The sequence below is a fragment of the Hyperolius riggenbachi genome, chromosome 5, assembly GCF_040937935.1.
Source record: "Hyperolius riggenbachi isolate aHypRig1 chromosome 5, aHypRig1.pri, whole genome shotgun sequence".
Lineage (NCBI taxonomy): Eukaryota > Metazoa > Chordata > Amphibia > Anura > Hyperoliidae > Hyperolius > Hyperolius riggenbachi.
Window position 1 is genome coordinate 201,726,574 of NC_090650.1, and position 25,028 is coordinate 201,751,601.

The 25,028-nt window shown below is 42.9% G+C and overlaps 1 protein-coding gene across 4 annotated transcripts in view; it reads right to left on the reverse strand.

Moving 5' to 3' along the window:
* PDE1C (phosphodiesterase 1C) overlaps nucleotides 1–25,028 on the reverse strand; it is a 1,357,122-nt gene that overhangs the window by 724,416 nt on the left and 607,678 nt on the right. The window contains exon 1 of one of the 4 annotated variants that reach the window (XM_068236578.1): nucleotides 18,945–19,549. The exons of the other annotated variants lie outside the window; for them this stretch is intronic. Coding sequence (XP_068092679.1) covers nucleotides 18,945–19,078 — 134 coding nt within the window. The 5' untranslated portion in view covers nucleotides 19,079–19,549. Of the gene's footprint in view, nucleotides 1–18,944; nucleotides 19,550–25,028 lie in introns of those variants that run through there. 4 annotated transcript variants of the gene reach the window in all.

Sequence of the window (25,028 nt, forward strand, 5' to 3'; positions counted from 1 at the left end):
GATTATTCGAAGATGGCACGCATATTCTGTATTGACAGATGTTGTAACAAAATAATTTAATAAAAAAATTTTTTTAATACTTAAATAGTAACCTTTTAGCCGTATGACGGCAATTAAAACTTTATTGTTCCAGAAAGCCTCTGGTACACTTCCGCCCACAAGGCGGCAACCAGCTCCATTAGCATCTTTTTAAAAGGCAGCCGTCCAGCCGTCGCGTCACCGGAAGAAGGCGTGGCTAAGCGCCGAAATGCGTTGTGACAATCAGACGGCTTGCCGAGAGGTGTAGGAGCCGGCGGTTTGTCCCCAGTCCCCCTGCTCTCCATCGCAGACGGATCCTTGAAGCCCTGGCCAGGCTCAAGACGTGGGTGATACTCGCTGGCAGCCCCCTACATGTGCATAACTTGCACACACACTGTAAGTGCAATTGTTTTTAGCGTGGAATTTTGTAATAAAAAGTTAATGCACCATAGGAGCGCACCCTTGTTTTCTTGTCCCCCATACGCTAGACTTCTGGCACCACCCAGTGGAGGGAGCAGCACCGTGGGCATAACACACATTTAAAGGGCCATACCTAGCTGAAGCTAGCGCAGGATAAACTACTTTTTTTTTGTTGTTGTTTATGGACCTGGAATTGCAGAGTACTGCTTTAATGTTGTTTGCCTTAACTTTGAGGCCTGAGTTCCTAGCTCCTGGCTGTGGGTTGTAATCAGGAGTGTGGTAGCTGTCTCTGTTTTCTGGGTCCTTTACTGATACAGCTGATTTATAGATATGTGAGGATTGCTTTGGCTTTGAGTTATGGGTGCCTGCACGTCTTCCCCTCTTGCTCCGCCTTGTTTTCTTGAGAATCCCAAGGGATTTTAGAGGGGTAATCAAAGTAGAATCTATTTGTAAGAGTTTCTTGGGAACAGAGGTTGCAATAAAGATAAGCATCTCAGCTGAGTATTTTAAAGGTGACATTTGGACAGCTGATAGACATCTTGCTGAGATCAAAGGGAAGGGGTCTTTTGCAAGCTGTAAGACGGATCAGGAGCTGAGGTTTGAAGAAAGTTGAAGAATTTCAAAGTTTGAGGTCAGCTTCTAGTAGGCTAGCAGTAGGAGAACAGAGGCGCCAGCAGGATGGGATGTGGCGCTACACCTGCTATTACTCACTGAGGCGCTACACCTGCTATTGCTGAAATTCTGTCTTGTCCCCATGTTTATTGCCTGATGAAGTGGGCTGGGCCTGCGAAACGCGTTGCACTGTTTTGGGGTACTAGTTAATAAATGTGATTGCTACTATTCAGACAGTCTTTCATGTCTGCTTTATGGAGGTAAGTCCACCACTTCCTCCCAGCAAATTTTAAAGTTTTTATCCGCTTTTATCCTGCTGGCGCCTCTGTTCTCCTACTGCTATACCGTGTCCACCCCTGGTGGAGGGGTGATCTACCCCCTTTCGCATCTACAGAGAGCGACTTCTTATCCATGAGTGAGGACAAGTCTAATCTCCTCACCTGCCTGTACAGTGGTTGCCTTTGTGGTAACCCACGTTTGTGAGTATAATTTTCTCACGATAACCTTTACTTCATTTATGCTTAACATACTACACTATATTGGGCTCTCGGTTTCTCTACACTTTATTTCTAGCAGGCTAGGCATTTTCAGTCCAAGTCCAATTTTAATCCAGTTTAAATCTCAGCCATCCAAAGTGATCTATAATTTCTGATGAGCTGTAGTTTTTGCCAGAGAGGTGATGAATAGGATTCCTGTGTACAAGAGACAGCTCAGGGCTCCTGCTGAGAAAGGCCCTATTTAGAGTCAAGGTGTGAACTTTCTCAGCTATGGCTGGTGTCCTGCAGAGATCAAAGGGCCTGTATAGACTGAATTGTCCTTACATAGAGATGTATGGATGGACAGCATGGATTTATTGTAAATATACAATAAAATCACATATCTAGAATAGGCTGAAGGCAACTACAGCCCGCTGTTTCGAGGCGACATGCTTCTTCTTCAAGTTGCAAGCTCATTCTGACAAATAGTGCTTACACACATCCTTTTATATGGTTACAGATTCAAATGTTAACCAATCAACAAACAGATACAAGAGAAGCGACCAATAAGGGCAAACCAAAGACAGGAGGACCTGATGGGGAACTTCAGTACACAGGAAGTACATCCCACAAATGACATCACTCTCAAAACACTCCCACAGCAAAAAGCGGCTACAAAACCACACCCAACAAGGAAAAACAAACCTGATGGGGAACTGCCATATACGCGTATAAACATCACGCAACGAGTAAAAACGTACGTGCAACAATAATAATCGAACGCGTAAATACGTATGAATAACGTGTAAAAACGTATGCACGACAATAACATTCAAATGCGTAAAACCATGGGAATAAGCGCAAAAAGAAATGCAATCGAATTTAAAACAGACGTGTAACATGTGCACACTGTATAAACCCAGGAAAATAATGAATAAATAAAAAACACAGGAAAATAATGAATAAAAAGGACATTAAAGTACAATCTCTCTCTGCTTGAAGTTTCAACACTTCAGAGACAGTAAGGGCACAATGGGGGTTATGTATTAACCTCTATAAATAGAGAAGACAGGTGAAAGGAGTTCTTTAAATAAAAGTTCATGGAAATGTTTACATTTTAATTTTTAGATTGTGCCTTATCTTATGGAATTAGTCTTCTCCCTCAGAGGAGCTCACAATCTAGTCCCTACCATAGTCATATGTCTATGTATGAATCATGTAGTGCATGTATCATAGTCTAGGGACAATTTAGGGGAAGCCAATTAACTTATCTGTATGTTTTTGGAACGTGAGAGGAAACTGGAGTGCCCGGAGGAAACCCATGCAGACACAGGGAGAACATACAAACTCCTTGCAGGTGTTGACCTGGCTGGGATTCGAACCGAGGACCCAGCATTGCAAGGAGAGAGCTCTAACCACTACGCCACCGTGTTGCTACTGGTTAGACAAAGAAGATTATATAAGATTGTATGGTGTTATGGCCAGCTTAATGATGATTAGACATGAGAAAGCAATTAATTGAAAAAGAGATGAAAATCAGAAGGAGGTATTTAGGTTAAGGCATCAAGTGGGCTTTAATGCCGGGGAGGGGGAGGTTAGGGTTAGGCATCAGGAAGGTGGAGGGAATCAGCTAGTAGCAGCTGATCGATGGGGCAGATGCACCAAAAAGCCTAAGGAAAGAACTATTGAATAGCTGATAGAGTATTAGTACTCCTCCCATGCCCAGATTAAATGGCACTGGACTTATATGTACACTTTATAGCCTAGGCAGAGTCATGCCAGGAGACTAGTAAGCAAATGAGTTGTTCCTAAATAAACTGTCTACATGAAAACAAAACATTAATGAACATTAAGAAAAGACCGAAATCAGAGAAAATAATCTTGCTATTATGGACAGGATCCACCCACCTCAGACACTCAGCTAAATGACCAGTTAGCTAAGGCCATAGGGAAGGAGTATCTTTTTAGAGTACAACTTCCTACAAGCAAACATATACCACAAAAGGTAATGCTGCATTCTCCAAGGATTGAGAGAGAAAGATTATTTTTCAGCAGTAAGATTGCTGTTGAAGTGTTAAAACAGCCCTGAAAATGTAATATTCTTCTTGATGTGCTTTTGTTCAAAACGGCCATTAACCGTATAAAAGGATTACAATGTCTGCCAATGGGTACACAGTGAGCCTTTTTATCTGTCTGCCAAACAAATGATAAAAGTAAGAAACAATCAAACAAATGTATTAATGGCACAAGCCACCTGAGCTACTCAGCGCAAGTGAAACACAGAAAACGGAACCTGTCAGGCATCAAGTGTAAAACGTGAAATCTGTGTTCTGTCAGCTACAGCTGTTAAACAACAGTAAACAGTCAAAGTCTGGGCGATTTTCACAGCGTTCGAGGCTTCTGTAATTTCATGCAGTCACTCAGAGTAGGTTCCATACATCTCAACTAATGAAAGGCTTTTTTATCTTCATGCTAGGAAGGGAAAAAAACACAGCACTTATTCTCAATTAAATATTCAACTAGCAAATGATTCTGCTACACTTTGGTTCTACATGCTGCCATATGGCAGTGCATGTTCTGAAATTACATTGTATTTTGGTGCTGTGGAAATAGATTTTTTTGCATGTACAGTATGTAGTAGCTGCTGTTAACAGTTTCATGCCATTGCAATGCGGTATAGATAACAGATCAGTTAAATCTAATGACTGACTGGGACACACAGGGCCCATTAACAAATTAAATCACAAGGATCCACCACACAATTAAAATAATGACTGTAATGCACAGTGATCAGCATCTCTGTGAAATAAATCGTGGTTGGGTCATGATGCAATTGGGGTGCAACAGAGGTCACATTCTCTCACAGCGTTAACAGCCAGCCCAAACAAACCATGATTCCAGTAAGAACAAATAGGTTATTAATAAGGGAAATCTGTTTTGCCTGATACAGAAACTTTGCAGACTGTATGTCATATTTAAGCATATAATGACATATTCACTCCATCACTCTTTCTTTTGATCTGCTTAATTGAATATCTGAAAATAGTCGGTCGCATTTAAATGTAATTTGCATTATGTACCGTATATACTCGCATACAAGCCGAATTTTTGACCCCCAAAAAGGGGGTCAAAAGTTGAGGGGTCGGCTTGTATGCGAGTCTCTATTGTGGTGGTGGTGGTCCGCGGCGCCCCCCGCCCGCTCGCTCCCTCCCTTCCTCCCTCCCGCTCGCTCCCTCCCTCCGCGGCCGCCGCTGCTGTTACCTCTTCAGCCGGCGGCCGCTTCCTCTACTGCGGGTGCCCCTCTCGCTCTGCTCGCCGTGTATCACAGCAGCCGTTACCAGGGGAACCGCTCTCTCCTGCCTCGTCACAGCAGCAGCGCCGGGCGCGCTGCTGTGATACACGGCGAGCAGAGCGAGAGGGGCACTCGCAGTAGAGGAAGCGGCCGCCGGCTGAAGAGGTAATAGCAGCGGCGGCCGCGAAGGGAGCTTCGGGCGGGTGGATGGGGGATCTGGCTAAACTGGGCACTATACTGGCTAAACTGGACACTTTACTGGCTATACTGGGCAGTTTACTAGCTATACTGGGCATTATACTGGCTAAACTGGGCACTATACTGGCTAAACTGGGCACTATACTGGCTAAACTGGACACTTTACTGGCTATACTGGGCAGTTTACTAGCTATACTGGGCATTATACTGGCTAAACTGGGCACTATACTGGCTAAACTGGGCACTATACTTGCTATACTGGACACTTTACTGGCTATACTGGGCAGTTTACTAGCTATACTGGGCATTATACTGGCTAAACTGGGCACTATACTGGCTAAACTGGGCACTATACTTGCTATACTGGACACTTTACTGGCTATACTGGGCACTATACTGGCTAAACTGGGCACTATACTGGCTAAACTGGGCACTATACTTGCTATACTGGACACTTTACTGGCTATACTGGGCATTATACTGGCTAAACTGGGCACTATACTGGCTAAACTGGGCACTATACTTGCTATACTGGACACTTTACTGGCTATACTGGGCATTATACTGGCTAAACTGGGCACTATACTGGCTAAACTGGGCACTATACTGGCTAAACTGGGCACTATACTTGCTATACTGGACACTTTACTGGCTATACTGGGCAGTTTACTAGCTATACTGGGCACTATACTGGCTATACTGGGCACTATACTAGCTATACTGGGCACTATACTAGCTATACTGGGCACTTTACTAGTTATACTGGGGCACTACCTACCCATACTGGGCACTATACTAGCTATACTGAGGCACTACCTACCCATACTAGGCACTTTACTAGCTATACTGGGACACACTGGGGGGATCACGCGGCCTGCACCAATCCAGCATTTCCTACCCCCGGCTTATATGGGGGTCAATCATTTTTCCCTGTTTTTTTAGGTAAAAGTTGGGGGGTCGGCTTATATGCGGGTCGGCTTATATGCGAGTATATACGGTAATACTCTCAAATTATATCATTACGGCTCCATATTAGTTCACCTTCACATGCAGGAGAGGTTCACAGAGCTCAGGTGATCTCCCACACCTCCTGCTGAAGTACAGCTACACTGCCATGTAGCCTTGCATGTAAATGCCAGTTTGTCTGAAGTCAATAAAGTTGGGTTGCAGTGTAATGTTCCCTGAAATCTGTTTCATGGTTGATCAATCGTTTCCGATCAGCAGCATAATTGATCGGAAACGATCAGCCATGCCCACTAACGGCCTAAAACCCGCTGACCATTTCATCAGATTTATGGGATCAATCCATATTTTCAGATTGATCCCAATGATCTGATCAAATTGGTTAGTGTAAATGATCTGATTGAATTGGTTAGTATGTTTTGTTAATAAATGGGCATGACTGACCGTTTCTGATTATGTCACTGATCAATCGTCTGGCAGATTGTATCCTTAATGGTCACCACCGGCGTACCTACCGGGGATGCGACCCCTCAGCCGCAGGGGGGCCCGGGGCTTCTCTGGGGCCCGCTCACTGTGCGTGGGGGGAGCGCTGCTCTGGACCCCCCAGCAAGGTGCTCAACTGGCCGCAGCGTCTAATAGACGCTGCGCCAGTTCATTCCCCGCAGCCCCGCTCCAGCAGCCTGCATAGTCTCCGGCAGGCAGAGCCGGGCTACGGCAAGATGGCCGCCGAAGAAGCCCTACACTGGAGACTATTTGTGTCTCTAGTACAGGGCTTCGGCAGCCATCTTGCCGTAGCCCTGCACTCTGCCTGTCAGCGCGGGAGATGTGCTGCAGGAGGACTCGGGGAGCTGCGAGCCAGATGCCGGGAGAGGAGAAGACTTCTGTCAGGTAAGTGAATTGTTTTTTTTTCACAGGTGCATTTTTTTTTCTAGTGTCTGCTGCCTACATTGTGATTTTCAGGTGTCTGCTGCACACATTATGATTTTCTGGTGTCTGCTGCCCACATTACGATTTTCAGGTGTCTGCTGCCCACATTACGATTTTCTGGTCACTGCTGCCCACATTGCGATTTTCTGGTCACTGCTGCCCACATTGCGATTTTCTGGTGTCTGCTGCCCACATTGCGATTTTCTGGTGTCTGCTGCCCACATTACGATTTTCAGGTGTCTGCTGCCCACATTACGATTTTCTGGTCACTGCTGCCCTCATTGCGATTTTCTGGTCACTGCTGCCCGCATTGCGATTTTCTGGTGTCTGCTGCCCACATTATGATTTTCAGGTGTCTGCTGCCCATATTATGATTTTCTGGTGTCTGCTGCCCACATTACGATTTTCAGGTGCCTGCTGCCCACATTACGATTTTCAGGTGTCTGCTGCCCACATTATGATTTTCTGGTGTCTGCTGCCCACATTGCGATTTTCTGGTGTCTGCTGCCCACATTACGATTTTCTGGTGAACTCTGCCCACATTACGATTTTCTGTCCCACATTACGATATTCTGGTGAACGCTGCCCACATTACGATTGTCTGGTGAATGCTGTCCACGTTACAATTTTCTGGTGACTGCTGCTCACGTTACGATTTTCTGGTGACTGGTGCCCACATTACGATTTTCTGATGAACTCTGCCCACATTACGATTTTCTGGTGAACTCTGCCCACATTATGATTTTCTAAAGGCCCACATTACGATTTTCTGGTGAACTCTGCCCACATTACGATTTTCTGGCCCACATTACGATTGTCTGGTAAAATGCTGCCCACTTTACAATTAATTTACAGTGAAACGCTGCCCCATTACGATTATTTGGCACCTATGGGGGGCCCCATCCAAATATTCGCAGGGGGGCCCAGTGATTTCTAGTTACGCCCCTGATGGTCACCTTAAGATAGACAGTTCAATCTCCAAACTCAAGGTACATACGCACGTCGGATCTTTCCAAACGACCCGTCATTTGGATGTCCAAACGACCCGCCATTTGGAAAAATCTGACGTGTGTATGAGCCTTTAGATCTTCAACCCTGAAAACCAAAATAAGAAAATGGAATTCCAAGAGGGTCCTATTCAGAATTATTTCTACAGATACAATTGTTTATCTCTGGCTTAGTTTAACTTCAGGTTGAATTTAAGTCCTTGAAAACCTTATTCACTTTTTGTAGAGGACTTCTTTGAAACCTTACTATCTTACTTTTAAATTCCTAAAGTAATGTCGGGATAGTATATTTTATTGAGTAATGATTGGAAAGGCAAGGGAGAATACTGCCACTAATGTACCAACCTTTTGTACCTAAATGAAAAAAAAAGGAAATCCACCATGTTCCTCACCATCTGGTAAGAGACAGAAGGTGAAGGTGTAGATCAGGGTTTCTCAACTCAGTCCTCAAGTACCCCCAACAGTTCATGTTTTGTGGAAATCCAGAGGTAGTTCATGAGCTCTGCTGCGGCACTAATGACATCACCTGTGAATGTTTGTGTTTTTCTGCAAAGCTTGCACTGCTGGGGTACTTGAGCACTGAGTTGAGAACCCCTGGTGTAGATGGTTTAAACTACAGGACCTAAACATGGAAGAAAACTGATGAGAGTGAGGTATCCGTTTATAAGGTATCTTTTTCAAGGCACCTAACTCATGCAGTTATCATTTACAATCATTCCTAAATCTGTAAATGGTCCTCTGATACCAATGGTCAAGAGGCAATAAAACGCCTCTTCATCCCTTCCCCTTGACAAGTAAATAATGCAGAGCTGCTCATCCAACTTTGGTGAGCTATGGAAGTGTATGTAGCCTGGGCTGCTAGGTTTCTCCACATTGTCTGAGAATTTTGGCCTGTACAGTTGCAGAGCTTCAAGTTGACCCTTTTCTGGATGAACAGTCCCTCTTTTGGAACCACATCCCACTGCCCCTCTTTCTTTGTCATTCCTCCATTTTTAGGACTGATTTAAAGATCTGTGTAAATATGTGTATTTCTTTAAGAAAAAATATTTACACTTTTAAACTCTATTCGAAATCTCCAAACTGATGCATTGATTATTTTTTAATGTTAATATGAAAGAAAAGTACATATAATAGAAATGGCCAGTGTGGTTTGAATGATTCATAAGTTCTTTCTGGTATGACTAGAGGTGTGGCAGGGGTTTTGACTGGAGATGTGGCAAGGACTTGTCTTAAAGCTGCCCTCTTTCTTCTTTTCAAAGCTTATGGGTTAACCTACCTACAACAAAATGAATTTATGATTTCTGGCATTCTACCTTGAATCTTACAGGGTATTCACTGCGTACACCTGATGAAGGTTATCTGAGTTGCTAAAGGGGATGTATACTGAATGGTTGGGAAGTTAAACTTATCTCACAACCCACAATCATGTACACTGAGTTCCTTGGATCATGAATGAATGGAGGGGATACAGAGATTATCCATGTATTATGACTGTTAAGGTTTTATAGTTCAGTTTAGTTTTGTTGAATATACTCGTGAATAATAATAATAATAATAATAATCCTCTGATGATGGCAGAAGGCCGAAACCGGGTCAGGAAGGTGAACAGCATTCTCTGAACTACAATCTGGCTACTTTCTAAGCACTTGGAACTTTACTGGTTATTGTGCAATAGCGTATTGGTGCGTTTTAAAGCAAAAGTTCCCAGTGTGCATGGACCCACAATGACCTCAATTCATAAAGCATTACCGCATGCGTTATCGCCCAAGCAGTAAATTACCGCATGGTATGTTTTTGTTAGTGGATTCATAAAATTTACTGCATGTGCGGTAATGGTGTGGTAATGTAAACGTTGTTTGTGTCGGTAAAGTGAATGAAGTGTATTCATGGAAAAAAAAGGGGGGGAGTAAGGAAGCGATAAATAACAGCTTGTTATCGCCAGCAAAGACCTGGCGAGTTTGCTCTACACAGTAGCATTTTAGGTGACAAATGGAGCCCTTGCAGCTTAATGTTATGGCATTTTTAAGGATACAGAGGAGGAAGGGTTAGAAATCATACAGAGTTATATAATTTATAAGAATAATAATAATATATATATATACATATAATACTTTATAAAAAATATAACAATTTATAAAAAATATAATAATTTATAAAAAATAAGTCACGTGTCTAAAACTGCCCACTTCTACCCAGCATGCTGCTTGTCATTGGGAAGTCACCGGCAAACTACCGCACTCAGCGAATTTTACCGACAGCTTTCCGCACACTTACCGCACACTTACCGACTGCTATCGCACTCGGAATTTTTTTTTTATGAATTCACTGCAAAAACCCTCATTTACCTCTAGCGGTAATTTCCCGACGGTCTCTGAACTACCGCACTCATTTTTATGAATTGAGGCCAATGTGAGTTTGTGTTTTCGTTTAATGATTTCGAGTTGTTGCAATAAAGTGTTCCCCCCTTTGTATGAACTTAGCCCTGACTCCTTCATATATGTATTTTGGTGATGGTCTCCAGTATTGAGCACAAGTTGTCTGCTGGATTCACAGTGTGCGGGAGTGCAATAGGGAGCACTGAGGATTATTGTTTATCTTTGACATACTGTTCCATGGTGGATTGGAAATCCTCTGGCTGCTGATTGATTAATACATCTGCTGCGCTTATATTACATTTATTTACAACCACCATAATAATAATAATAATGCAGCTTGCTGCATCTAACTTAATGCTTTTTTTACATCAGGATTTGACAGGTTCACTGAAGAGATATACATCACTAAAGACTTGTGGATTGACTAGAAAGTCTCCTTCAGCCTTCCTCTAGGCTGAATGAAGGCACTGAGGAGGTGAAGGAAAACAAGCCATGTTTTTAACTACTTTAGGACCGCTGTGATTGAAATCTACGCCCTGTTTTGGTGGTTACCTGGCTTGCAGGGCGTAGATTTCAATCAGCCTCCGCTGCGCGCATCCGCCGTTTCCGTCGCTTCCCACCGATCTCGCAGCTAAACCCCGACGTCTCTCACCACAGCTCACTGGCTCTGCCTGTCTCTATGATGGCAGAGCCCTATGAGCTGGTCAGGAGCCGATTTCATTGGCTCCTGGCCGTGTCTATCAATGTAAGCCGGTCCCTTAGGCTTACATTAATAGACACGGTCAGGAGCTAATGAAAGTGGCTCCTGACCGGCTCACATGACTCTTCCATCATAGAGATGGCAGAGTGGATGTCAGGAGGATCCTGGCATGTGGCGGTGATGGCGGTTGCAGTGGGTATGCGCGGAGATTCTTCGGGATTCCGTCGGTATTGTACCAGCGGTCTCTGGTCCTTAATGGGGCAGAGAGTTCTGGTACTTAAGTGGTCAAAAGACTGATGCTGTTTTACATGGAAATACGCTAATACCATATAACTGGGTTAAGGAATGCCTATTACTAGTTTAAGTCTTCAAAACATTTTTCTTTCATCTAAATCCAAGGTCCCATTGGATGTTTTATAAGTATGATGATCACAGTGTGTACCCCCACATCTTCTGTAGGTTCTGAGCAAGGTGTATGACTGCACTTGGCCCACAGTCATGATCACATATATTACACTGTATTGCACACCAGATAATTGGCCTTATATGAACAGCAGCTATTTAAGGGAATTTATTTTACCTTGGAAAAGCTTATGACCAATATAACATACTCATTCTAGGGACAGGTGTGGTTTACAACTAACGTCAAAGCCATAGTACAAATGTAGACATTGCATGTTTGGAGTCCTGCAGTCCGCACATACGAGATGCTGGGAAGAAAGTATGCAGACTGAGGAGTCATAAAACAGCAGTATTTAATGATTATTTTAGCCTCAAGCTCTTTTTATACCGTATACTATAATTGGTTGCTAATTTTATTAATTAAGACTGCTCTCTGGGGCTCGAGTAACTCAGTCAGTCTAATTCCCACTGTTATTTATTATAGTTACAGTCCTCTTCTATCATCCAAACCAGTGTATTTTTATTAATCTGCACATACTGTAGGTTGAGCAGAGAGCTATCTCTTCAATAAGAAAACAAAGTGCTGCTTAATCACATGACCCTTCTTGTAGTGTAAGCTGTGTAGTATGAGCTTACAGCAAAAACAGAAGATATGGCACCATAGTACAGAGATGTCTCCAACCCCAATGCCAACTCATAGAAAAGGCTATGAGGGAACCAGTGAGTGTGTGACAAAATGAGGAAGCAGTTGTTTGGAGAATGGCACAGAGAGGAGGACCTTATAGTGTTCACTATCATAGGGTTGTGCACACTATCTAATGACTGTGAATGGGATCTGGGACCATTGGAGGTCAGGTCTAGAAGGAAGTCACTCCCACACCTCTGTGTTATTTTATCCACAAAGGAGTTCTTCTAATAAGTAAAACCTGCATAACAATGGTCAGTAATAAATAGTACGTCTTGGCAGTGGTGTAGCAATAGGGGTTGCAGGGGTAGCGACCGCATCGGGGCCCTTGGGCCAGAGGGGCCCCATGGGGCTCTTCCTCAACCAAAATATTAGCTATTTATTGGACCTGTGGTGGTAATAATCACTTCTATAGATGCTGTGAATAGTAGTTATCATTAACAAACTGTTCCCCATTCACCTCTTGCACCTCTAATACTGTGGAAATCCTTGGCAGGTTTTGTTGCGCTGTATCAAGTGTTACATATAGAGTGCTTGGAGGGGGGGCCCGTGTAAAACTTGCACCGGGGCCCATAGCTCCACAGCTACGCCATTGTGTCTTGGCATTGGTTTTGCTGCCAGGGTTTAAATGGGGATTTATTTTGTAAAATGAATAATGGGGAAATCTACAGCAGCTTGCACAGGGTAATGTGAATTTGTGTTCCCCTCAGAATAGGAGAACCTATCAGAAATATTCATTTAGGTCTGTCAGCTCATGCCTTCAACAGGAACACTGTATACTATTCATACTAGTCATTTTAGTATTACATGTCCTGTTACTATCATCACCATACTTATTATTATTACAATGATAACATATAATATAACTCATGTGGTATTATTATGTGTAATTTATCATCTTAACCTTTTGCAACCCAATTTTTAGATCACTCACGTCGCCCATTCCCCATCCCCCCACCATTTTTTTTTTACATCGCTGTACAGAGAGGGATGTGGGTAATGAGTTGCTTCAGGAGGGGCCGGTAGAGTCTCTACCTCCTCGCACTAGTGTGAGGGGGTGACCCATTTATCAGCAGGAGACAGGGCCAGAGACACCTCACGCACTGTAGCTCCTCCCTGCATTGGACTCGTGCTAGCGTAATTACGCAGCACACCATGGTGCTGAAGGGGATTTGATCTGAGTAGCATGACGCTATGGACTAAATTCAGCAGTGGCATAGGCACCAGGGAGCCCAAATACACCCACATAATATTTATTTCCAGTGTTGCTTGCAAATTTTCAACAAAGTCCTTTTCACACAAAAAATGCTATTCGATTTTGAGAAAATATGGTCAAAGAAAATGCATTTTCTTTCTGATTCAAAGATTCAAAAATCTGTAATTTTTACCACAAAAATTTCGTAAAAGTGCAAAATCTTTTATTTTCTTAACGCAAGAAAATTGTGAAAAATGCCCCAAAAAAATCACAAACTTATTTTTGATGGCGTTTTCGCTGGAATGCCAAATTGTACATTATTTTCATGAAAATGAATGCAGGAAAGAATATCAGCATTTTTACTCATCACTGTTTATTCCATATGGTACAGCAGTGAAGTAGCTCAGCATAGGGCCAACAGGGATCAAAATGTCAGACTTAATCTGACGCTTTGATCTAAACGGCCCAATGCCATGCTAAACTATTTCCAACAATGGCACCCCTAGCGGCAGCCATTATGCTCCACTGGAGCTGAAGGGGAAAAATCCAATGTGGGACCAAGTCAAGTATTGAATTGTACACTATTAAATTACCAATAGGGATTGCTTCCAGTGACAGTTTAACAAGAAAGTTGTGAACACATGGTGTATCGCTCCCATCAGGGCAGTGGGTTGGTTTCAATGGAGAGGGAATTGGGGAAGAAAAGCAAGCATTGTCCTGCTGCAGAAACTTCCACTTCAACTCTTGCAGCATCAGCCGAGAGAGATCTGTCCCACCGGTTTACTGGGGTGGAGGGCAACAACATCAGAGGACACCTAGACACACTGTAAACCTCCAACTGAGATGATCAGAAAGGATCATTTTTGAAGAGGATAAGTGTGAAGATAGTTTATCATGTAATTTCCTTTGTTTCAGTTTTAAATTTGAATGTTTGAAAGACCCCACTGAAATGAGGAAGGAAGGTGATGAACCAAAAATGCTGCTTTCAGTAATAAGCTCTTAAGCTCTGCACATTACAACTTCAAAAGCCAAAACACCAGAAAATGTGATGTGGTATCAAGCCGATCATTGATGACTGCATGTCTGGTAAAACGTGTACACCTTTAATGCTACCTATACTGTATGCAGCAGTTTCATTCTACCTATGAGTAGTAAAGTTCATTCATTTCCATTTTCCATGTGTTGAACGTATTCTCGTTTTACAGCACTGCAGGGAATCAAGGTTTTTAACCTGTACGCTCTATTCTGGCATGCAGTCAGTGCAGCTCTTTCTTGCTGAATAAGTGTTCTAAAGACAAGCCAAAATGTACCCATAAACTTCAGAGACATAATGGGCATGGCTGTTCAGCTCTGCACTGCTCCTATTACTGCAGTGGGGGAAGTGGGGTAACCACTACCTGTGGACATTAATTTGCTAGTGCCAGCTTACATGGCAAAAACTAAGGCAATCAGGCAAGGTTTGCGAAACTATCCAGGTGATCCCTTTGCTTCCTACTAGTACGCATGGAACACATTACAAATGACAGGATCAGGTAGATATCTGCACATTCACAGGTTGTTTATAGTAGGGGTCCCCAAACACCGGTCCGTGGCCCACTGCTGGTCCGTGGGACGTTTGCAGTTGGGCCGCGGGTCTGTCCTCTTGCCCCTCCCCCCCGCGCGCGTGTGGCGGCCGCTGCTGTTACCTTAGCCAGTGGCCGCTTCCTCTATATTCCCCTCTCCTGTCCATGTAATTGATTCACAGCAGCGTGCCCTGCGGCTGCTGTGATGAGGCAGGAAGCAGGAGAGAGAGGTTCCCATAGTAACGGCGATACACATCGCAGCTACAGGAAGCCGCGCTCTCTCCTGCTTCCTGCCTCATCACAGCAGCCGCGGGGAGCGCTGCTGTGAATCAATGACACGGGCAGGAGAGTGGAATATAGAAGAAGCGGCTGCTGGCTAAGGTAACAGCAGCGGCCGCGGGGGGCGGCTATACTTGGGCACTACCTACCCATACTAGGGCGCTATTTCAGGGCACTATACTAACTATACTGGGCACTATACTAGCCATACTGGGCACTGTACTAGCTATACTGGGCACTATACTGGCCATACTGGGCACTATACTAGCTATACTGGGCACTATACTAGCCATACTGGGCACTGGATCAATGAATAATGGCGCACAGCGCCTATGCATAAAAATGGCGCCGCATTAAAAAGATACGCTTATCGCTATTTATCGTTAGTACTGCATAATAATGGCGCACAGGGAAAAAAGAAGAAAAACGGCACACACTAACGTTATTTATCAATAGTGGCACACACTAACGTTATTTATCAATAGTGGCACACACTAATGTTATTTATCAATAGCGCCCTACATAAGCCAAACTGCAGACGTTATTTAACTGCAAAACGGTGAATGGATTTAATGTAACACTGTCAAGGTTAGGGTTAGGCACCACCAGGGGGGTGGTTAGGGTTAGGCACCACCGGGGGGGGGTCTTAGGGTTAGGCACCATCAGGGGGGTGGTTAGGGTTAGACACCACCAGGGGGGGTCTTAGGGTTAGGCATTACCAGGGGGGTCTTAGGGTTAGGCACCACCAGGGGGGTGGTTAGGGTTAGGCACCACCAGGGATCTGGTTAGGGTTAGGCACCACCAGGGGGGTGGTTAGGGTTAGGCACTACCAAGGGGGGTGGTTAGGGTTAGGCACCACCAAGGTGGGTGGTTAGGGTTAGGCACCACGAGGGGGGGGGTAGGGTTAGACACCACCAGGGGGGGGTTAGGGTTAGGCACCACCAAGGGGGTGGTTAGGGTTAGACACCACCAGGGGGGGGTTTATGGGTTAGGGATAGGTACAGAGAGGGTTCTGTGTGTTAACGCTAAATAACGATAAGGCTTTAACGCTAAATAACAATAAGGCTTTAACGTTAAATAGCGATAAGCGGCAAACGGATTAGCGGCAACACCATACGACATTATTCTCAGGCGCCATTTTCAGATGTAAGCACTGGGCACTATATTAGCTATACTGGGCACTATACTAGCTATACTGGGGCACTACCTACCCATACTGGGCACTATACTAGCTATACTGGGCACTATACTAGCCATACTGGGCACTATATTAGCTATACTGGGCACTATACTAGCTATACTGGGGCACTACCTACCCATACTGGGCACTATACTAGCTATACTGGGCACTATACTAGCTATACTAGGCACTATACTAGCTATACTGGGCACTATACTAGCTATACTGGGGCACTACCTACCCATACTGGGCACTATACTAGCTATACTGGGCACTATACTAGCCATACTGGGCACTACACTAGCCATACTGGGCACTACACTAGCTATACTGGGCACTATACTAGCTATACTGGGCACTTTACTAGCTATACTGGGGCACTACCTACCCATAATGGGCACTATATTAGCTATACTGGGCACTATACTAGCTATACTGGGGCACTACCTACGTATACTGGGCACTATATTAGTTATACTGGGCACTATATTAGCTATACTGGGCACTATACTAGCTATACTGGGGCACTGCCTAACCATACTGGGACTATACTAGCTATACTGCCCACTATACTAACTATACTGGGACCCTATACTATCTATACTGGGGCACTATGCTAGCTATACTGGGGCACTATACTAGCTATACTGGGGTAACTATACTAGCCATACTGGGGCAACTAAACTCCCTATACTGGGGCAACTATGCTAGCACCCAGCCCCCCCCCCCCCCCCCGCCCCATGTAACCCGCTGCACACAACACTGTCCACTAGGATTTGTTTATGGTTTATACCACTACCAAACAACGTATTTACTACAAAGGACCACATATTGTTTCACACAACATGCTTTATACAAGTATCTGAAAAGGGAAAACCACATAAGAATACTCAGTGAGTACACTGCTCCTGACATATTACTACGAAGTAAACCATTTAGCCGCCAGTGCACCAATGGTATTTTGACTGTGGGCCAGTGTTTACCTCTGCTATGCAAAATGCCAAAAATGTCTTTATCAATATACAGGACTGCTGGGGCAGCTGATAACGTACACTTTACAGATTATACCATACTGTAATATCTTGGGGAGTGCACCCAAAACAAAAAACTGTGACACGTTTTATACAGTCTCTTGAACAATGAAATTTACACAGCAAATATTAAATACATTTTAATAAAGCTATTTGAGTTTAAAACACAAATAGACAAAACACAGAACATTTATATCATGCTTTTCTCCTGGTGGACTTAAAGCCCCAGAGCTGCAGCCACTAGGGCGCACTCTAGAGGAAGTATCAGTGTTAGTTAGTCTTGCCCGAGGTCTCCTTACTGAATAGATTTAGGCTTACTGAACAGAAAGAGCCAAGGTTCAAACCCAGGTCGCCTGTGTCGGAGGCAGAGCCCTTAAGCAGTACACTACCCAGCCACTATCCAAACGTACACCTACAGGTTTAATAATTACCATATTAAAATTGTTAACAGGACAGAGGATCGAAATGAAATCTTTAATGTGCCAGTTTTTATATTTTGGGGTTTCTTGTGGCTCATATTCCTCTGTTATTTTTACAGCAAGTTTTAGTTCTTAATAATACAAGATTCATGAAATCTCAGACAGGAACAGGCACCTGCTTACAGAGGCTGCAGCCCATGCTTATATCAGCGAACTCCACTAAAGGGGTCTCATGTGAGATACCACATTAGGCTGAGCGTTTAATATTATATAATCTTCATCATTCTATAGTAAAGCAACTGCTCAGAAAATGTATATTGTTTTAGTGACTGGTTGCCACAACATTGTACGCACACCAGACCAAAGGCAGGAAATATTCCAGGAAAAATAAAGCTTCAGCCTGTCACCTGCATACCGTATGTAAAACTCTAAAATGTAAGGAAGCAGAAGCTGTAAGAACAGCTTTGTTTTAGATTCTCTGCGGTGAGATGTCATTAGAACACCCCAGCTTCTTTTTAACATTGCAGTCGGCGCATGTAAGAAGCCTTGTCCAACTAAATTGTTTCAGATAAAGTATTATCCATCAAAAGTAGTAGAATACTTTAGGATAGTCCAAGTTTGGTCTGTACAGTTTGCACAGTCAGCCTGTACAAAATAAAGCACACCCTAACATAAGAAGAAGCGCAACACATTTTATAGAAAGCAACTTTATTTCTTATACACTTCTTATACACTTTAATCACCACACAGCTTTCAGATCCCAGGCTGCAAAGGGTGTCACATTATCCCAGCCCTTCACCCAGAAGATGTCATCTGTTGTCCGGTGTATCATTTCCAGTTGAAGCAATAACTTGTTCCATATGCATGCAGCTCACAATATTAGCACCCCAATGTCATCAATACCATGGTAGCTAACAGTTAAAGGGAGAAACTTTGGAGTGAGAATTATGCCATGTACTTATTCAGTGGACTGAAAATGCAGGCTTTCTCATTTCTTTCATATTTGTTTTTTCCTTTTCGGTAATACAAAGTGAACTCTCCAAATGAAATGTTATCTAAGTATCATTAACTTTTTCTTTTCAGGATCTTTCACATGTTGGACTTACTATGAAAAAGCTTAGCAATGGTTCTGAACAGACAGACAAAGTAGGTGACAGATGAGGGAAACAATGTTGGTGATAAAGGCAGATGATTAGTACTTACAGTCCTCTGAGACGCAGCCAGATCTTCTCAATCTGCTCAGGCTGAAGATATTTCAGGGAATTGCTCTCAAATTCTTCAATTTCCTTTGTGGGTGACTCCATGGCTATAGGTTTGTGACTTTGGTTGCAGCTCATAAATGGTACTTACTCCGAACAAACAAATGCCAATACATACACAGACAGATGGAAGACGCTCCACCTTTAACAGCGATGGGGATCATCAAACATTTTAAGAATTCCCCTTCTTTTGTGTGTGATCCCCTCTAGTTTGTTGCCCAGGTCCGGTCTTTAGAGAAAGTATGTGCAGTCAGCAGAGGCTCCAGGTGTACACTGGAAGTAGCTGTGGCAGAATGCCATGGTGGGGTCTGATACAAGGGATTAGGTTGAGCTCTAGATTGAAATCACTACAGATTTTTTTTCTAAAACGATAAGCCAGGCATACAATTGGTAATACTAGCTGAAGAGGAAAAAAGATGGGAGAAAACCACTCTGGCAACAGGCTGGAGAGTGCAGAGCATCTGCAGAGCTTCTAATGTGTGTATTCCTCCCATTTGATGGACCTTGTGCGTTCTTTAATCCAGGATGCTCTGAACGCCAGCCCTTGTCCCCTCCAGCTCTGGTTCTCCCTCCCCTTACTCCTTGTCTCTCTCCTCCCTTCTATCCCTTTTGCACTACCAGCAGCTCTGCTGACAGGCAAAGAGAATTGACAACTGAGGGAAAAGTCATCCCATAGCCAGCCAGGGATATGCCTCTAACATGCATATACACACACACACACACACTCCTCTCATGCACAGATGCACTAAGCAGGCTGCAGGAAAAATTGGCTGCTACTTAAAAGAAATGGGGGTGGGTTGAAGGAAAAGTAATAATAAAACTGGCTCTCATTAACACTGTGATGTATAAGAGAGGGATTCTGGCAAGGTGCTCTTTGGAAGCCAGCCACGTGAAAAGCACCCAGCTTATGAGGTTTAAAGTTGGCTAAGGAGAGGAAATCAGTAGTATCACATGCTAATATACAGCAGATATGTTTAATCTACTGATAAACATTCCCTGTTACATTCCACTGAGACAAACTGTCTCTGAGAGGGTTGCTGCTGCCAAAGTATTATTATCAGTATGTGCTGTTTGTCTCGTGTCTTACCTTTATTCCCAATCAGAGGCAGCAGAAAAGCCTCTTTAAATGATAGCATTAGGGACCCAGAAATTTCCTAAACAACCCAGTAAAAAACAGTGTCACATACAATGATTATCCACTCTTGTAAGCCCTCGGCATCTGGCTTTATCCATGAACTGACCTTTTTTTTTTTTATTATTCACATGTTGGCAGCGCAGACGAATCACAAGGGAAATTATGATTTTGTCAGGGATTGTCCCAGGCACTGGTTATGAGATGCTGGTTATGATTGCTAGCTATGTTAACCCTTACAGCTCCGTGGTAAAATGTTACATCTAGGGTTGCCTTACTAATTCATTTATTTGTTTTAAATGATAGCTTGTCTTGATGTCAAAAAAGGTGTAAACAAAAGTTGCAAAAAAAAACAACAAAAACTGGGAAAAAAATTCCCAGAATTCTCAGGTGAGACCTCATTGGTTACACTGGGCTGCATTCAACAGCAGCAAATTGCACAATGTGCATTACAGTAGCAATGTGAGTGTTGTGTACATAACACACACTATGCTAACTGTGCTGATAAAAATTGCTGTGTGTTACCTGTGCACTGCAATCTTACAGCTGTTTAGTGAATATAACCCATTGGGCCATTTGCAATTCACTTATTTACCTGAGTTATCTCCTAGGAGATAATTGTTTATTTTTGATTTAAAATAACTTTCCAGCACTTTTCAACAAAAAAAGTACCAAAAAGTAGGTGAAAAGGTGCGATCAAAACTATTTTGAGTATTTTCTTGCTTGCTGCTGGCTTAAAAGGCATTTTATTAACAAGTTTAACAAAACTCAGGAGAAAAAGTGAATTGCATATGGGCCTTTAAAATTGTCCCAAATATTCTTTGTAACTGACATGACAAATCAGTCCAGAGGATCAAATGTTACCTGTCTGTGTCAAATAAGGATTCTTAAAATATGCATTGCACCAGAAAAAAAAAAGTTTCCAAGTAAGATAGAAGACTGAATGTACACATATCCAAACTAACATTAGTGCCACTTCTGTGCAGATTTTAAAAAAATAGTTTTTATGATTGCCCATTATTAAGGTTATACTTCCACATGTGGCGGCGTGCAAAAAATGGAGTGCCATGCATGGCTATGGGGATTTGCATACTAGATGAGAACAATTCTGCAGTCCCTTTTTTCCCTACACTCAAAAGCAGCCTTTTGATTTCAATGAGCTGTAATCCAAATTTGTGCGTGGTGAAACTGTCAGAAATTACATTAGTGAAAAATCAGCCTGATGGTCACACACAACAATATTGGAAAAAAAATATTTTCAATTCTAGAATTACAATCAATTTTTCTGATTGACTGTAACATTTGAAACATCTGAACAATGTACACCACATGTTATTGAATACTCTGACAAAATTGCTTGGGTCTATGCATTAAGAAATTGATAATCTACCCTACACTGTTCAATTAAAAAAAAATGATCAGAAAGTTCCAACACTACCAAACGACTTATATAGGAAAAAAAATGGCTAATTCGATCAGATTCCACAAACAAATAAAAAAAAAGCTCTCAATTTTTCTGTACAACCCATTTTTATTGAATGGCCGTAAGTTGGATCATTTTATTGTATTGTGTGTAGTCACTTACACTAAATCTATGTCAAATGTAAGTTTCTCTTTGATAAACAAAGCAGTGATTATGTTTCTTTCTGATATTTACCCCTTTCAAGGTTAAATGACAAACAAGGTTAATGACAAGGTTAGGTGACAAACAGTATAAAAGTGTAACATTTTGTGAACCCTCTCCATTCTGTGTATAGATCATCAGCAAGATGGTACACAGCAGACAACAGATATCAGCGATTCAGCAATGGGAAAGCAGTTATGAGAAAGCGATAACATCTGGTAAGCACGTCTTTTATTTTAGGATAATGTCACATTTATTTTAAGTAAGCTGTAATCTTTGGTTTAAAGGGAAACTGAAGTGAGATGGATATGGAGGCTGACATATTTATTTCCTTTTAAACAAAGCAAATTGCCTGTCTGTCGCACTGATCCACTGCCTCTAAAGACTGGTACACATGATGCAATTTCTCATCAAATTTATGGGTTAAATTGATAATTGAATCAGAATGTTTGAACCAATCAAGAACAGGATCAATTTTGTGCAATACTGATCTGAAAATCGATCCTGTTTTTGATTGGGAGCAGGTTGAACAGGCCAGAAATTCGACCCACCGGTCTGCTGGGAAATTGCATTGTGTGTACCAGGCATGATACTTTAACGCCTGGTACACACCATGCATTTCCCTCCAGATATATGGGTTGAATAGATCATTTCCGACAGATGCGATCTGATTTCCAATCATTTTTCTGATCGATTTTGTATAGAAGTGATTGGAAAATCGATCAGGAACACGCTGGGAAATCAGATCAGACCTGTTGGAAATTATCTATTCAACCCATATATCTGGTGGGAAATTGCATGGTGTGTACCAGGCATTAGCCATAGACCCTGAACAAGCATGCAAATCAGACGTTTGACTTAAGTTTGACTGGATTTGCCACATGCCTGTTTCAGGTGTGTGATTCAGACAGTACTGCAGCCAAAGAGATAAGCAGGAGGCAAAGCAACTGGCTTTGATTAAAAGGAAATAAATATGGCAGCCACCATATGCTTCTCACTTTAGGTTCCCTTTAATATGCTTACATTTAAAAATCATGGTTTGAAGGTTTGGTTGTATGACCTGAGACAATCCAGCTGAAAAAGTTAACAATGCCTCTACACACATGGTTTCCACTACAGATCGTCTCCGCGTCATCATGCTGCTGGGACTTCACAGAGAGTGGGGGGCAGAAAGAACTTGGTTCAGATGTGTGTGGTGAGCTCCTTTTGTTAGCCTAAACCGTTGGCAGCAAAAGTGAGTACACCCCTTTCGCTCGCTAGGGTCAATTTACTCGTTAGTGTTAAAGGTGCCCATTAACGGTACAATTTTTTCACTAAATGTGATCTTTCGATGTGATTTAAATTATCAAAACTAATCTAAAGGTAATTATCAATTGTTCACATTTACTGAACGATTCTTTCTTCAAATTCTATCATAAAATCCAATTTTCAGATCGATTTTATCCTATTAAGCAATCAACCAAAGAGTCGTTTCTTATCGAATGCCTTCATAAATGGCACATTTTCTATACAATTGGATCATTCAAATAGCATTGAGAGATCGCATTTGGTGAAAAAATGGTACCATTAATGGGCACCTTAACAAGGACTCAAGTGTGAACGTGTGTTGAATTTAGAGGTACAGTCAAAAATGGTGCAGCAGAAAAAATGGTGCATGGTGCCGCTGATAAATCTTTTCAAACGATATTTATCGTTTTAGGGATATGTAGTAACTTTAAACCGTGATTTATCGTTCCTCTTATTCCTCCCACCCATGTCCCACTGTGTCCTCCGGTTACCTTCTTCTGCCCCTCCTCGCATGTCCAGCCTCCAACCCTCGCATGTTGCCTCCCGGTGATCTCCTCTAACCGTGCCCCCTTGGTTTGAAATATAATCCTACACAAGCAGATTTTAGGAGCAGCTAATGAATGTACCTGCAGGCTGGAAGCTGTACTGATCCACCAATCATGCAATGGGCGCTGCCCCAGAACCGCCAATCACCGCAACTAATTTCTCTGCTCCGTCTCCTAATTGGACCCAATGCTCCTGCCTCCGAGACCAGCGCGTCCAATTAGGAGACGGAGCAGAGAAATGAGTAGCTGTGATTGGCGGTTCTGGGGCAGCGCCCCCTGCATGATTGGTGGATCAGTATAGCTTCCAGCGTGCAGGTACATCCATTAGCTGCTGGTAAGATCTGCTTGTGTAGGATTATCTTCCAGACCAGGGGCAGAGAATGCACACTGGGGGGGAAAGGGGTCTGGTTGGTCAGAGGAACCATGAATAACGTTTTAAAGTCACTGGTACTACATATCCAGAAAACGATAAATATCGTTTGGCCTACGCCATCATTTCTGGATCTGATGTGTGTGCCATAATGTAACACTTGAAAACGTCAAACATTGTTTACCATTGATTTGAATGGCGGCGCCATAATGATTTAGCGGAGCTGTGCGCCATTTTTACCTGCTCCGTGAATTTAGTGTTATCGCCCTCACATTTTCTCAAACTGGTTACTGGAAATTTTCCATGGCACCTCATGACAGAGAATTCCTAAAAAAAGAATTGTTGTGTTACATAAAAATGGCCTAGGCTCCAAGAAGATTCTCAACACCTTGAAACTGAGCTACAGCACGGTGGCCAAGTTCATACAGAGGTTTAACAGGACAAGTTCCACTCAGAACAGGCCTTGCCATGATCAACCAAGAGGTTGAGTGCACGTGTTCAGCGTCATATCCTGATGATGACTTTCACAAATAGATATTTGAGCATTGCTGCAGAGTTATAAGGGGTGAAGGATCAGCCTGTCAGTGCTGAGACCATATGCAGCACCCTGCCTCAAATTGGTCTGCATGGCCGTCATCCCAGAAGAAAGCCTCTCTTCTAAAGATGAGCCACAGGAAAGCACTCAAATAGTTTGCTGAGGACCAGAAGAATAATGACATGGATTTCTGGAACCATGTCCCGTGACCTCTTGAGGCCAGGATAAACTTATTTGGTTCAGGTATGTGGCAGCTACCAGGTGAGGTGTACAAAGAAGAGTGTGTTTAGCCTACTAACAACCAACAAAGTTCTTAGCGAGCTCCACTTACTAGACCTAACCAAAGTACGCCTATCATCTCCTGTGGGTATGCTGCAATAGTCAAACAGTGTTGCACAGACACATATACATATACAATTTAAACAAAACTATGCGCTGCCTCACAGTCCACTAATTGAGTAGAGAGATCCTGAGCCACACAGTCAGCAGGTCAAATCCACTCTGATCTTCACATCCGATATTCCTCATGCATAGG